Here is a 14,814-nt window from a genome sequence, read left to right on the forward strand (position 1 = left end):
TTTAATTTTTACAGTAAGAGGACAAATTCAGATTGAGTTGCATTCCAGAAAGAAGCCAAGCAATTCACCATCACTTTTCTCTGTAACTGTTTTTACTCTAGGCCCTGATAAGAAAACATTAAAAAAGATAAACCTCAAAACTAATAATTTCAGAAAATATCATATAAAACCAAGGGGAAAAGAAATAAACTAGAGGAAGGGTTGGTTGGGGTTTTTTGAATCATTATTACTTAAAAGACTGTAATTAAATTACAGTTATCTAGGAAATTAAATTACTGCTGAGTATCCGTTGACATGGCAGCCTTATACTAACAAAAACATTGCAGAAAGCAATATTTTAGAAACTGAAAAATTAAAAAACACAGATTTATATAACAAAATTAAGTATCATCTTTCCTCTGACTTTTCATATTATAATTAAACTCCTCTGCACTAAAGCAACTTTTTCCCACAATACATTCTGACTTCTTAGGAAAGTACATTTAAAATAAAGACTACACTTACATAATGATCTAGTCAATTTAAATTTCTCATGATGCTCAGTGAAATTTAGTTTTGTATCATCTTCCACATATGCAATATCTCATTTTTTTTTGTAACGTGTCATTTTACTTCAAGGTTCTATTCAGCAGTGAAAGCATTGAAATACAGAGAAACAGCGCTTAAAACCTGCAGCATCACAATCATTGATTATTCACAGTAACTGCACTTAATTGCACAGATTGGTACAATGTTAATACAAATAAAATCTATCAGCATGTCATTGTCTCCAATCTTACAGAAGAAGAATTAAATGAAAACCATTTGAAAAATACTGCTTGTTAAAATTAAACCCTGGTAAGACAAATGAGAGAAATCTTTCGTTCTCCAAAACGATCTCTTTACCTGGCTGATGCTACTAAATATTAAACATGTAGCGTAAGCTTTATTACTGCCTAGAATTACTGTAATAAATTTCACGAAAATTGCACTGCTATGTGTTTCAGCTTCTCTGACATTTTAAATATATTTTTGTTAATCTAGCAGAAATCATCTGCTAGACTGTAAAGCCACCCTACATAACACGCAACTGTTAAAATGTAAATTGCCAAACTATTTTTAGCTGCTGCTGAAGGGAAAAAAAAAAGGGAGGGGGGGAAAGAAGAATATTCCTGGCCTCGGGAATAATGATTTGAGGCATTGTGTTCATTTTGTTTATCAAGCAGCTATTCAGCCTCTAGTGGGGCCCAAGTGCTTATGCAAGCAAAAGCTTTTAAGAGTGCCTGCAGCTGCAATCCTGGCTTCCAGGTAGGCTGCAGGTTCAGAGCACAGCTGCCCCAGGCTATCCCCACTATCTCAGCTCCATCTGGAAGTACTGTTAAAATAGGATTTCAGATCCCGGGTTCTGTCTGTATCATCGTGAGCAGGGGGAGGAAGAAGGGAAAGAGGGGAGGAGAGAACAGGGGAGCTGCGAGGACTAGAAGACACCATCCGCAGTTCAGGCTCAATAGGAAATGAAAAGCTCAGCCCCATTTTGCTGCCGCTGTATTGCTGTTCCTGTGCACTGTGTTCTATTCAGCCTATCCGGCTTTGAGTTATGACTCATCCAAGTGCACCTGCGCCCATGTGTTAAGTACTGCCAAATAAAAGCCCAACATCCATTTACACAACAAAGAGATGTATCCCGCAAGGCAGCGGAGCTTCCCCCTCCCCTCCTGTTTGTTCTGAGCAAGGGAAAAAATAATTCTGTCCTTCACTTCACTGGGGATTTTTCACTTCACGTGGATTTTTAAATGCAGATTCATTTATAAACAATTTTCTTCCTTTTAAGAATAAAGCATATTTAATACCACAAAACACCCCTATAGCATTAGATTATCACAGCCATTAATGATTTTTCCACCAAAACCCTTCCAACCTTTTTTATCAAAGCCCTTTATTCTCGAAGGATAAATTTTCAAGCAAAGAGGGATCAACAAACTAGTTGCTTGAAAGCTTTCCTGATGCTAGGCTGAAGTTAGGAAAGGCTTAATGAAGGCTTTAAAATCCACCAGGACTTCACAATGAACATCTGACTCGGTGATTTATGCATATTAATAACCTCAGTCCTACTGAGGCAAGCTGAGCTGTACATGTCCTCCGAATCTTAATGTCTTCAGCTCCACTGGGATTATTACAAATGTAAATTTCTAAGATTCTCAGCTATTAATCTCTGTCTGTCCTCCTGTTCAGCAACATAATGACTAATTAAACATCAAAAGACCTGTACAGGAGATCTTCTTTGACAGCTCCTGGCCCAGCTCTCTTCCCAAGAGAGGAATTCAAATGACAGGGACAAGTGGGTAGGAGCATATGAGCGAGCTACAAATCACTGCTATGAAATCTAAAAATTCCACATCAAATGTGCATTTAGTCCTGCAGAACCACTCCCAATTACCTAGCCTAGCTGTTCATGTCCAGCAGACAGCCCTCCTAGTGCTAAAGGTAAGTAATTGGTATGTATGGCAGGTAAGGAGAATGCAATTTGAGCCCAATTTTTATCACTACAAGTAAAAAATGTCATACTTACAGAAGAAGGCAAACCAGGGGGCACCTTTCTTACTTTCTTTGTCTGTAGAGGATCTGCACAAGAAAAATAGCATTTCATCAAGTATCTACATTATAGGTGAGAAAGAATAAATAGCTACACTGCTCAGTTTTTTCTTCCATGATGAATGTCTTATTTTCCAATTTCATGCGGTTTTTTTTTATTCCCTGGCAAAGAGATTTGTCTGTCACATCAATATAAAAATGTAACATAACCATGTTCTCCTCTAAAATACAGCTTTGTTAAATAGTTACTTTTGATTCTTTTCCTAAGGAAAACAGTTATTCCTAAGAACACTTACTCTGAAGGGTATACCTATGACCTTATACACTTGCTAAAAAACAAAGTATGGTTTTGATATATACAAGGAGGAGAATGGGACTTATTAGCAAGAGAAATGCTTTATTTTCTGTGCATCAGAGTAAAGACATGTCAAAAGGAATTTGACATGATTTATACTCTAAGAATACTAACATGATATACATTTTATAGTTTTTAGTCTTCCAAGGTGGTAAATAAACAGCAAATTTAATGACCTAATTACTTTCCTTGAGTAATAAAATCAATACATCTCAAATTTGCATGTAACAATGAAGTTGGAGGTATTATACCTGCTTCTTTCTTCCAGTAGGTGCTGTATTATAACAGAAGTACCCAGCAATTCCACTACCTAAACCAAGAACCTGAACCAGTTTATTCAGATGCTAATACAATTAATCTGAAAACTCTGCATGCAAATTACAAAACAGCTGATTTTTGAAGATGAGTATCTGGTGAGATTACCAGTTCAACAGGTAACCAATAAAGTCTTTAATTAAAACACAAAATTCTTATTTTTCTGTTTTCATTCAGAACATTTATGATGATATGACAAGATAAAGGTGAGATAAGGTGAAATATCTGCTGGGTATCTTTACTCTCATTGTTTCCCATAGGGCATGCTCAGAAAGAAAAGAAAAGAACTTTTGGAAAACATATTTATATTGGATTCAAAATGTCACCTGGAAGAGAACACTGGTTGGTATCAATGCAATTTAATATGAAATTTAACAAGAGCTTGTTATAATCCTGGTCAGACAACTCCTTCTCAGGGATAATTTGACTTTGTTAGAAATTCTCAGGCAGCAGATTTGTAGCACTTAACAAGTCCATTAAAAAAAAAAATTAAAACTCAGACATACTTTCTCAAGCTATTGGAAAAGACTTGGGATAAAAGATTACTTCCTCTATCTGACATTCCTGGAAAAACATTTCCATGGATTTGTAACCACCACCTGCCATATCCCAGGCTACAAGCCTCGGATTCAACCATGACAAAAAGAGGAATATCACCAGTTTAAACACATTTATACCCCCTGAGCTTCTCTTTCAAAGAAAAAGCTAAATATACTCTGAAAACTCCACACTTCACTTCCATTTATTTAATTTAATAATATCAGAAACTTGCCAAGCTCTGTAGAGTTTGCACAGGAAACAAAAATCTCATTCAGGACCACCTCAGTGCCTGCTGCACAGTGACCTCCCTGCACCTCTCGAGCACCCTGTGCCCAGCTCACAGCCCTGCCCCTCCAACCCACAGCAGGTTACACTGCAAGCAGTTCCTCACCAAAACCAATTCAGTGTGGGCTAAACCACCAGCAGCAGCAGATTAAAGCACAGTTCTTTTCTCTTGAAGTTCAACCGCCCTCTCAAGCTGTAAACAATTTAAATGTTCTTTTTCTGAAACAGGTGTGAGGAACTGCTGTGTTTGTTCTGGTATTCTGAGCAACAGGAATACTTACAACAATCTTCATAAAGGCAGCCAAACCCAAGATAAATGGCAGTTGGTTTGACAACAAGTAAAAAGATCATCCAAATATATATTTAAAATACATATATACACACATATATTAGCAGAAGAGGAAATGGCCTTAAGTTGCACAAAGGGAGATTTAGGTTCGATGTCAGGAAAATTTTTTTCATTGAAAGGAGAGTTGGGCACTGGAACAGACTGCCCAGGAAGGGGTGGGCACCATCCCTGAAGGGATTTAAAGATGTGTACATGTGGCACCTGGGACATGGGTTAGTGGTGGACTGGGCAGTGCTGAGTTAAAAGTTGGACTCGATGGTTTAGAAGGCTTTTTCAGTTTAATGATCCCGTAATACATAAGATTATGTTCTACAGTAATATTTTTTTATTTAAAAAATATTTAAAAAACAATTTCAAACACGTTCAGGACTATTTTAGTGCCCAAGAAGTTTGCAGTTATAGTTAATATTAAAGTTACGTCACAAAGCAATTTGCATTTGAAAATTTTATTTTGGGTACAATATGGTTGGAGTTACATGGTTCCAACAAACAAGATTTTTACTATGGAATAGAAGTGCTATACAAATGAGGGGCATTAAAGGCTCAACTATATAATTAGAGAAATTCTAACGACCTATCACACTAATACCTAAATATATGGTAACCAAGTTATATAACTGGAATATAATGGTAAACTAGAATATAAAGTTACAGTCTCTTTTTATACCAAAAAGATTTTTTTTTTATTTGCACACCCAATTATTCACAACAGTCTTATAGCAGATACTACAGAACAGCTGACTCATTCTTGATTCTCTGATTCAACAGAATTAGAAAGCTATAAAATATTACCACTGTCTGTGACCAAGTATGAAAATTCCATTCACCTCCAGCTATCCCCAGATTAAAATACTAATACTGTCAACAGGATTATAACAATTTTAAGGCAAGTTCCTCCTGCATATTTTGCAAGATAGTTTGATTTTAGGATAAACTACTAGCTTCCAATTGCTAAGATCTTTAAAGGCATGTTGAACCAATTACAATGAACTATATATTGCCCTGAATAAAGTTACTTTTAGCATATAAAAGGATAATTGTTTCCCCTTTGTGTCCTTCCCCTACTAAATAATGGTAATGACCTCAAGGTCAGGCATTTCCAGGAGTTAATGATGGCACGGGTTAAGGGCACTCAGCTGGTCATCAGCTCCTATCCATCTGTCATTATTGCTTTTGCAATTAAGGGTTTTATTAGAGTTTCTTGTTTGTTTTGTAAGCCAGACTGACCAGTGTTGAATCGAAGCTAGCGCCCCAAAGAAAACATTAATAATTCCAGTTTTTCTCTTATATAGCAGTTTGATGTAACTTCACTTGCTCAGCACAATCTCCTGTGCATTAAATGTACTGTCAAAAACCGAAACAAAGCCTGCAGAGAAGCCTTGGGGAGCGGAGCTGAAGTGTGTGTGTGACTTACCGAGGGCGGCAGAGTCGTGCAGCGGCCGGCGGCGCTGGTTGGCGGCAGAGAAGGGGTAGTAGGGGGTGCCAGGCTTCCCAGAGGATGCCAGCTGGGCTGCACTGCCAAGCCCCATGTCAGAACGAAGCAGACTGGACTGCAAAGTACACAGAGAAAAGTCAAATTAAACTCTACAATGCAGCTGTTAATATGCCAGGCTGACAAACTATTAACCACGCTTACTGCTCTTGGCATTTAGAGGAATGTACTGGGATTTACTGAAGGTTCTAGAGCTCAAAAAAATGTAGACTTTTTAAAATCACTGTTCAGAGTATGCACTACTGCATAACTCAGAAAGGCAGAGCAAGCTTAGCTGTGAGCCTCCAGAAAGCCATAACCATTTCAGCTGAAAACATCTGAAAGAATTAATTCATATTTAAATTTTAAACAAAAACCATAATCCTTTGTTTAGTTTGCAATATAACACTTCTTCTATTACACAATATAAACATAATTGATAAAAACTGCTAAGAGTTTATAGCATGACATTAAGTTTTAGCACATACTTAGAAATCAAGACTTAGATTACATTCATAAAAACATGGAATAAAATTGTCAAAAAAAAATCAAATGCAGACAAGAGACAACACAGTAGATTAATGAACATGAAAAATTGACATTTTAAACCCTTCAAACTAACAAGGTGGCTGAACCCTACCCTTTTTGTTCCCTTCCCATGCAGTAAAAACAAAAACATTCTAAACACTTAACAAGTGCATTGTATATTGTTTGACCTCACATTATTTGGGTTTCCTCTGTAAAACAGAAATGAATGTTGGTGATTTAGAACAACATTTTTTTTCCATGGGTGATGTTATGCTTAGCTTTATTTTAGTCTGAAAGTCAAGTCCTGACATAGAGGGAACCCACAGAACTGTCTGTACAGAAAATGTTCTTGTAGCAGGTGGTAAAAATTCACTGTGTTTCACTCCTGGCTGGTGCACACAGCTTTGCTCATGGAGCAGCATCCACTCCACATTGCACTCAGCTAAAGACACACTGCTGTTCATGTCTGCCAGTATTTTAAGGTCATGTGGAAGCAGCAGCCTCATGAGCAATTGGATTTCTTCAGCCATGGTCAGTGCATGGTGCAGCCTTCCCAGACAAGGGGGAAAAGCACAGCTGGCAGGACAACGGGCATTTTTCCTTACACTCACCGGCACTGACATTTCATTGCCAGCTGATGCTAAGACAGGGACTGCTAACTGGAGTAAGTTTTATACCAAAACCCCACCTAATTCCTCCTTCAGCCTGGCTGCTCCCAAGCCAACATTCCTTGTGCCACCAGCTGCTCTCCAGGAGGAGCCCTCATGCCCGCGTGGTTCCAGAGGTGTCACCAAACCCGCTCACGGGCTGGATTATGGCAGGAACTGCCCCAGTGCTGCTGCCTGCCTGGGCTACAGCAGGTACTCACTGCTCCTGCCTCTCCTCACCTTCCTTCTGAGGCCCAAAGACCTCATTCATAAATAAATGTATTTTTGCATTATACTAGATCATCGAAACTGATGTGTCTGGTGTGAGGAGATGTGAAAGGTGAGGTTCACTCACAGAGCTCACAGTAAGGTACTAAATGCCTTCCACCTTGCAGTGCACTGGGATTAGCAGAAAATGAAGACTTCAGACAGAGTTACAGAATATATATATATATATAAAATAAGCTTTTTCTTGCATTGTATCACCATTGAAATGTCTCTCTTTTCTTGTTTGATGACTAATTTGAGCATGAAAATCTTATATTTTAATTAAATAGAGTGGGACGTGAAAGAATTGCCACATCACAAACTAAAGGAAGGCCCAAAAGTGTTAAGTATTTTATACAAAAGTGTGAAAACCAAAATTTATTAAAAATGTTACTGCATAGAAATAGCTTCCTCTCAGCTTAACTTCTTCACTGTTATTCTTACAACAGTCTTTGAAACAGAATTCTTAATCTGAAACTCATATTAAAATGAGATACTCTGATAAGGTGACAAAAGTATATAGCAAATACATGCAGGGGGAAATCTGCTGGTGGGCTGTTCTGAGGTCTTCTAATTTTTGCTTTGGACAAATCATTAAGATTTTATTGTTTTGCAGAAAACATGAACATGAGACTATCTGGCTTACTCAGTAGAAATCTGAATTTAGCAAAGACACTATTCTAAACATTTACTACAGTTTTAGAGGTGAACACTGTGCCGGAAACCTGGGCAATGTTTTGTGATAAGCAGCTCCTCCAAACCAACACTAGCTAGAAGAAGAAATGAAACCAGTTCTCACTTAGGCCAACACTTGACCCTCTTGACCAAGAATAGCCAGGACTGCAGGAAAATTGCTTAGCATGGCCTGTGGGGAAGGGAGGAAGTGCTGTGGCAGTTGTCATTTCAAGGAGCTGGGGCAAGGTCCCCCTCCCAGAGTAGCACCAGTGCTGGGGCCGGCAGGAGCTCTGGGGTCAGCAGTGCAGCCCTGCTCGCTCAGAGCAGCTGCCAAACACAATCAGGAACCACGGCCCGCTCACATCAGAGCCAGCCCTCCCTGCCACCCCAGCATCTCCCCTGACCACTGCAGGGATTTTGGAAATGCAATGGGATCCATACTGATGCTTAAAGAAAAAAAAAAAAAAAAAAAAAAGGGAGTGTTCCTAGTTCCTCTGTTCCTCTACTCATTAGGAGATGGGGAAAGATTTTTAAAAAAAAATAAATAAAAACAATTGACCAGTAAAAACTCTGAAATTCATTTCTGCAAAGTCATTCCAAAAGGCATGAGTCTGTGTCTTTTCCAGCCTTAACCTCCAACCTTTACTTCATGACACTTGCCACTCTTGCTCTTGCCCTAAGTATTCCAGTGTTTGACATTTTCACCAGACCCTGAATTTCAAAGCAGCCTGGCTTCTACAATAACATAAAGTTAGTGTGTAAGCACTATAGTAGATACTCAAGCTATAGTAAATATCAAGCTGTGCAACACAGTCTGAAGAAGTTTTCTGATCTATACTGTGTTTGGGTAAGCATTTTTTTTTATTTGTAAAAAAATTCTTAAAAACCAAAGCAATACAAAACCACAACCCTCTTTAACCATTGGCCCAATCAAATGAAACATCTGTTTAGAATTTTATAATTGTTCCTCAGTCTTCCAAAAGAAAATAAAAATAGATGTCATTAGTTCAGCTCATTGATTTTTCTGCCTGTTTGAACCAATTGAGAAAAAATATTGATTAGGACTGATCCTTTCCTAAGGGCATCTGATAAAGAAAGGAATACAAAAATACCACTGAGGATAGCAGAACAGCTTTGTATTATCAGCATCAAGCTCCTCCTGCCCAAGTGCCCGAGGTCCCTGTGCAGAGGCAGATCACTTACACACGTGGCTAGGGGCATTCTCCACAGAGAACCTGCACCCTCACTCTGAACCTCATCTGCCAAGCATGCATCCAATTACCAAAGAATAATCAATGACTGGTTATTCTCTCAATGCTTGGCCAAGTCCTTGTCTGTATTACCATTGTAAATAAACAGGCATCACTCCTAAAAACTTGCCTCTTTGGATTTTATAATGCATATATCCAGTTTCAAGATATACAAAAAGTTATTTAAAGCAATGTTTTCCCTAAGCAATAAGTGTTCAATAACTTTTAAAAAAAAAAAAAGAGAATAAATTGCTTTTATTACAATCAACTAAGAACACAGCAAGCCTGATTCAGAAATGAAAAGAGAAGAAGATGTGAACATGACTGCTTTACTTTTGAGATTTATCCCTTTCAGAGAAGCCAAGAACAGTTTTGACAGCCTCAGGGGAAATAGCATGGCCTGACCCAAATAGGAAAGGCTTTCACAAGGGCCACTATCTCAACAAATGCTTTAAAGGGTCACTTTCCTAAAGAGTATTCTCATAAAAATGAAATGCAATCACTGTATGGATGAGGTGGGGGAAAAGAATCGTATCTCTATATTGGGGTGGATTTATGCACCTTTGTCACAGGAAACAAGTAACTTTGCAATGCAGCTGCATTTTCGTGCAGGCAAAGTTTGCTTCCATTCAAACTAACAAGCCAATCAGCCATATGCTTATATCAAAATTATATGCCTGAGATAAAAAGAAGGTCCTCAGTCAACTTATTTTAAAATTGTTTTTTAATTGATTCTTTCAAATAATTTAAGCATAAAAGTAAAAAATAGTTTGACTAATTCCTAGGTTTTCTTCTCTCCAGCCCAGATCTTTGACTCTGCAGATACAATTTGATGCCAAAACACTGCTCTGCCTTCAATGAACTTCTAGGACACCAGCCAGCAGAATTCTAATACATTGGTAAACATTTCTTTGATTTTACTTTGATATTTAAAAAAAAAAAAAAAGTGGACAAGTAAAGGCCACAGATGTCCTTACATAATATTCCTTGCAGCTCTCGAATGTTTAGGCTCTATGCAAACAGGAAAGCCAAGCTGTCCTGGAAAGCACACAAACAGTTTGAACAAACACACTCCATACACTACCTATATACAGGGTTTTTTTACCTATTCAAAAATGTATTTGCCATAGGCAGGTAGCCCTGTGCTTCCTGGTCTAAATCTTGTCCATGTTCTTTTCTTAAATGCAAACATTGGCAAACACTTTTAAGAATTCAAATTTTCCCAGCATAGCCATAGCCAAACTATGTGATAGTTTCATCCAAATACAACTGTGTGCCTTTACATTATTCATTATTTTCTATCAAAAGAATAATATGGTTGAGAATAAAAGCATTAGCCCATTATATGCAACTGATTATGACAGGCCTATTATGCTGGCATAATAAGGCAGTCTGCTTTGGCAGTGAAATGAGAGCTGCAACTCACCAACTGCAAACTTAGATCTTGAAAACCTCCCCAACAGTCAACTAGATTTGACTAGATTTTATTTTCCTATTTTTTTTGCAGTAGCTTCCTTTTCATAAAATTTTTGCTTTCAATCCTAGCAGTCGGGCTGTACCTATTTAAAGCAGGAAAACTGTCTAGAAGTAAAAAACAAATAAAAAGTACTTGAGTTTTCAGTTAAAAATTGTGAGCTTGAGTACTTTACTTTTACAAAATAATGTAATGCAACACCATTCATCTCAATCAAATCCCTCCATTATCCCGCTCAGTCGCTGACAAACTCACTTGGCATCTCTCTATTCCTCAGAATTACACAGAGCAGATGGCAAGTGCATTCCTTGCCTTACTGTAAACTTGAAATGTTGCCCTGGGTAGAGCACAAGTTTCATGTGCATGTCCTTTTTACTCAGTGAGCTGTTTGGATGACTTACAGCATGGATAGAACGTGTCTCAGGATTGCATGTCTTGCCTTATAGATAAACCTGATAATTTGCATAAGCTGGCTTAAAAGAACATAACAAAACAGAAAAGTCAAAGTCTGGTAAACTTGCAAAATCCCCCAGCAAAGTTGTATATTTTGTTATGGTGTTTCGAAAGGAAAACCCAGCAAAACACTAAAACATGAATAATTGCTCTGAAATCCTAGTCCAGCGGAGAGGTTAGGGCTACAAAAAGACCATTCACTTGAGTTCCACGTCATGCAGTTCAAGCCAAAAATATAACTAAGATATAAAGGGTTGAATTCCACTTTACTCAAGTCTCCAGTCTTTGGAAACTGTAATGAATATGCACTCCAAAATAGGAGCTGAATTTGGAAAAAAACACTGACATATGATGTAAATTCATTTTAAATTTAAATTTTAGAGATATGTTTGCAATTATCAGCATGTTGTTAAAGAATCTCATCCTGAGAATATCATCAAATAGTAATGTGAAATACAGTGTTACCATTTTGAGAACAAAGGGACTCTGAATGAGTAATCAATAGCAACTGGCAGAAAATGAGGCATTAATTATGATCCTCTCTAGTGTTTTGTCTCAAACAACATTTCATTAAATATATTGTGCTAACCTGTACATCTTCAAGCCATTACCAATAGATTTGATCAGATACATTTTTGGTCTGTTTCAGGAGGAGGAAAATACCAGAATTAGAAAACCAAAACAACATCTAAAGTGTTATATGATAACTTGAGCTTTTTTTCCTTGATCAATTTAAAGGAAATCAGGGGTTGCCAATAAAACATCTCAGGAGAGGATCCTCTAACAACATGTTGATAATTGCAAACATATTCCTCATTTAAAAAAAAATACTTAGGTCTTATAATCTCAGTGTAGTCTCTTGAAAATTTAATTATCATCTCCTATACCTAAAGTATCATGCAGGTTTGAGAAGATAATGACAGTCATCCATCAACTGCATCCTGCCAGTGTAATCAGGCTAATCTTGCTCGCTGGATTTAAAACCAGCTACCTAGGGTACTAAATACTGAAGTGATGCAACATCATAAACAAAATTACATTTAGCTTTACTGTCTTTCCAATTAATGATAACTCCAGTGAAGATCAGATTATCAATATATTCTCTTTTTATGCCAAAGCTTTTCCAGATCACCAAGAGCTGCTTATTCATGTGTGCACCTAAGCAGAGGCTGCTACTGTGGCAAATTCTGTTCATGTGTAAATATACTGGGACTGAGCACAGGGACAGAGGAGAGAGAAGAAAGGAGTTGATTCAGAATTACATATATGGCAGTTTTTTAGCCATGAGGAGAGCAAAGATTAAATGCAAAGGGAAGAAATCATTTTGTATTCTTTTTGCATCTAAATGTCTTTAAAGGCCCTGATTAACACAAATATTGTGAAGAGTCCCTTCCTTCTCTTTTGCAATATTGTCTCCCCTGCACTGATGCTGCATATTGGCAAGACTACAAATTCAGTTTTACGCCTCTAAAGCAGCACCCTGCTGATGTTGTGTCCAATCCCCGAGGTTATGCTGCCTCAGCTTGTCTTCCTTCATCCCCCCGGGCAAGGGATTTTTGCCTTGCTGACTGAATTCTAGGAAGGCATTACTAAGCATTGTGATTACAGGTCAGGCACCCCTCCCTTTGCCTTTGAATCTTTTTGCTACATTATGAAAACAGTAATTTGAACAGCTTCCTTTCTGTGATTATACAAAAGTCTCTTTCTGGAAAATTCTAAAATTTTACAACAGAAGTTGCTGAGTGGTTATTCATCTAGTTTTTAATTTTTATGGTACCACCCTCCTTGCTTTCCTTTATGATTACATGATACTAGCATGAGGAGTCAATATTAAAGGATTTTATGCTGAGCCTTATTTACAGAAGTTAGACTACAAAGGATATTATAAAACAAACTATATTTGCATCTGTTCCTTAGTTCTCAAACTACTCTCTGCATTTTCAGCAAAATTATTTTAAAATATTTCAGACCATTAATAGATCATTTCATGTATATAGTATGGAAGCTGTACATCTCCTCCCGCACACAACCAAGAGAAAAATCTTGCTCTAAGAACCAAGTCAGAAAATTATTAACATGACGAGGTTATGTTAATTAGCAACCAGTTAATTGTTAGGACTTAACATGGAGAACCCAAATGTTTTCACATATGATCAAGGGAGAACTCAGTTCAGTAGTAGGGTGCTAGGAAATGGCCAGGAGATATCCTAGGCTACAATCCCCTCTCCTGAATAAATGTTATCCTTCTCTCCCTGCTCTTCAGAAACCTGCGCCAGCAGGAGCACCGGGGTCTGGAAAAGCACTCCAGAACACAGCTGAAACCAAAACAAGCTGCATGGTTTAGTTCCATGGAGGAGGAATGTAAATGCCAAATCTTGTGCTTCCTCCCAGCCCTGCCTCAGTGGCTGGGCTGTGCTGTCCCAGCCAGCCCAGGAAGCAGAGCCCAGAACAGGCTGCCCACAGCACCCACAGGCTCCCCCTGCCCAGAACAGGCTGCCCACAGCACCCACAGGCTCCCCCTGCCCAGAACAGGCTGCCCACAGCACCAACTCCCCCTGCCCAGAACAGGCTGCCCACAGCACCAACTCCCCCTCCCCAGTCCTGCTCAGGGCATCTGTTCTTCTTGCCACCAGCTATTTGTGCTTTTGTCAAGTCTGGGAAGGGACCTTCTCTACCTATTAATTCAAAAAGGAAGGTAAATGGGGGCTTAACATACTAGAGTAATTACAGACAAAAGGAATGCACACTTCAAGAAAATCCAAAGGGCAATCCAGCTCATTCAGATAAGCAGGCATGGCTGGGAGTACAGAGCTGAGCTAATATTTTCCCCATCCTCCACTAATACCATATATATTTGTAATTGAGAAGCACCCAGCTCTGAGGCAGTCAGAACAGTTGGACACAAATAGTAATTCGCCAAAGAAGTTTTACCTGCACTCTGTGCTGTAGCATATTTTTCCTTCCTTATGCAGCAATATGCGTATTAGTTTACAGAATACCCATAACCTTAAATACAATCAAAAATAAACGAAAAAATAAAGGTGGCAAGGAAATTTGCCAAGCCTAAATAGTGTGAGAAAGAGAAGGGCAAAGACAAGAAACTGTTTGCTTGGTAAAGGCATTGAAAATTATTCCTTACAGAGCTGCTCTCCCTTTATAAATAGCATCCCTCCTCCAACTATAACAAATTCCTAACACCTGCTACCCGCTTCATTCCAGGGGGAATGTCTTCCCTGATTAACTTCAGGTGGTCACCTCCAGCGCTGGAAAAAGAAATCTAGCCCGTGCCCCATACATTTTTACTTTCTAAAAAGGTTTTGCAGACTCCTTATCTGCTGAGTGACAGGAGATATTTTCCCAATAGCACGATAAGTAATTCACTTCTAATAAATCATGATGAAAAGAAAGTTAATATTGCTTGATTCTACTTGAGAAGTAAAATAAAGCAAAATAAACTAAAGTTCAGGCATTCCATCTGCCCTTAAACTATATATTCCTCTCCCCATCCCAATCTTTCAGGATGGTATCAGCTGGCAGAATCCAGAGTCACTGCTTCAGTTAACATTGTGTCAGCCTTTCCTTCAGCAGCTGCATTTCTTAGAGATTGATAGCTCAGCTGTAAAAATCTGCTTCA

General features: G+C 38.3%; 1 protein-coding gene across 7 annotated transcripts in view; it reads right to left on the bottom strand.

Moving 5' to 3' along the window:
* Positions 1–14,814, bottom strand: part of TCF12 (transcription factor 12) — a 160,466-nt gene that overhangs the window by 48,100 nt on the left and 97,552 nt on the right. For all 7 annotated transcript variants that reach the window (XM_064722652.1, XM_064722648.1, XM_064722650.1 and 4 more), the window contains exons 8-9: positions 5,830–5,965; positions 2,549–2,601 (exon numbers count right to left, since the gene is read on the bottom strand). In XM_064722652.1, coding sequence (XP_064578722.1) covers positions 2,549–2,601; positions 5,830–5,965 — 189 coding nt within the window. The remainder of the gene's footprint in view (positions 1–2,548; positions 2,602–5,829; positions 5,966–14,814) is intronic.

The sequence above is a fragment of the Zonotrichia leucophrys genome, chromosome 10, assembly GCF_028769735.1.
Source record: "Zonotrichia leucophrys gambelii isolate GWCS_2022_RI chromosome 10, RI_Zleu_2.0, whole genome shotgun sequence".
NCBI classification, from domain to species: Eukaryota; Metazoa; Chordata; class Aves; order Passeriformes; family Passerellidae; genus Zonotrichia; species Zonotrichia leucophrys.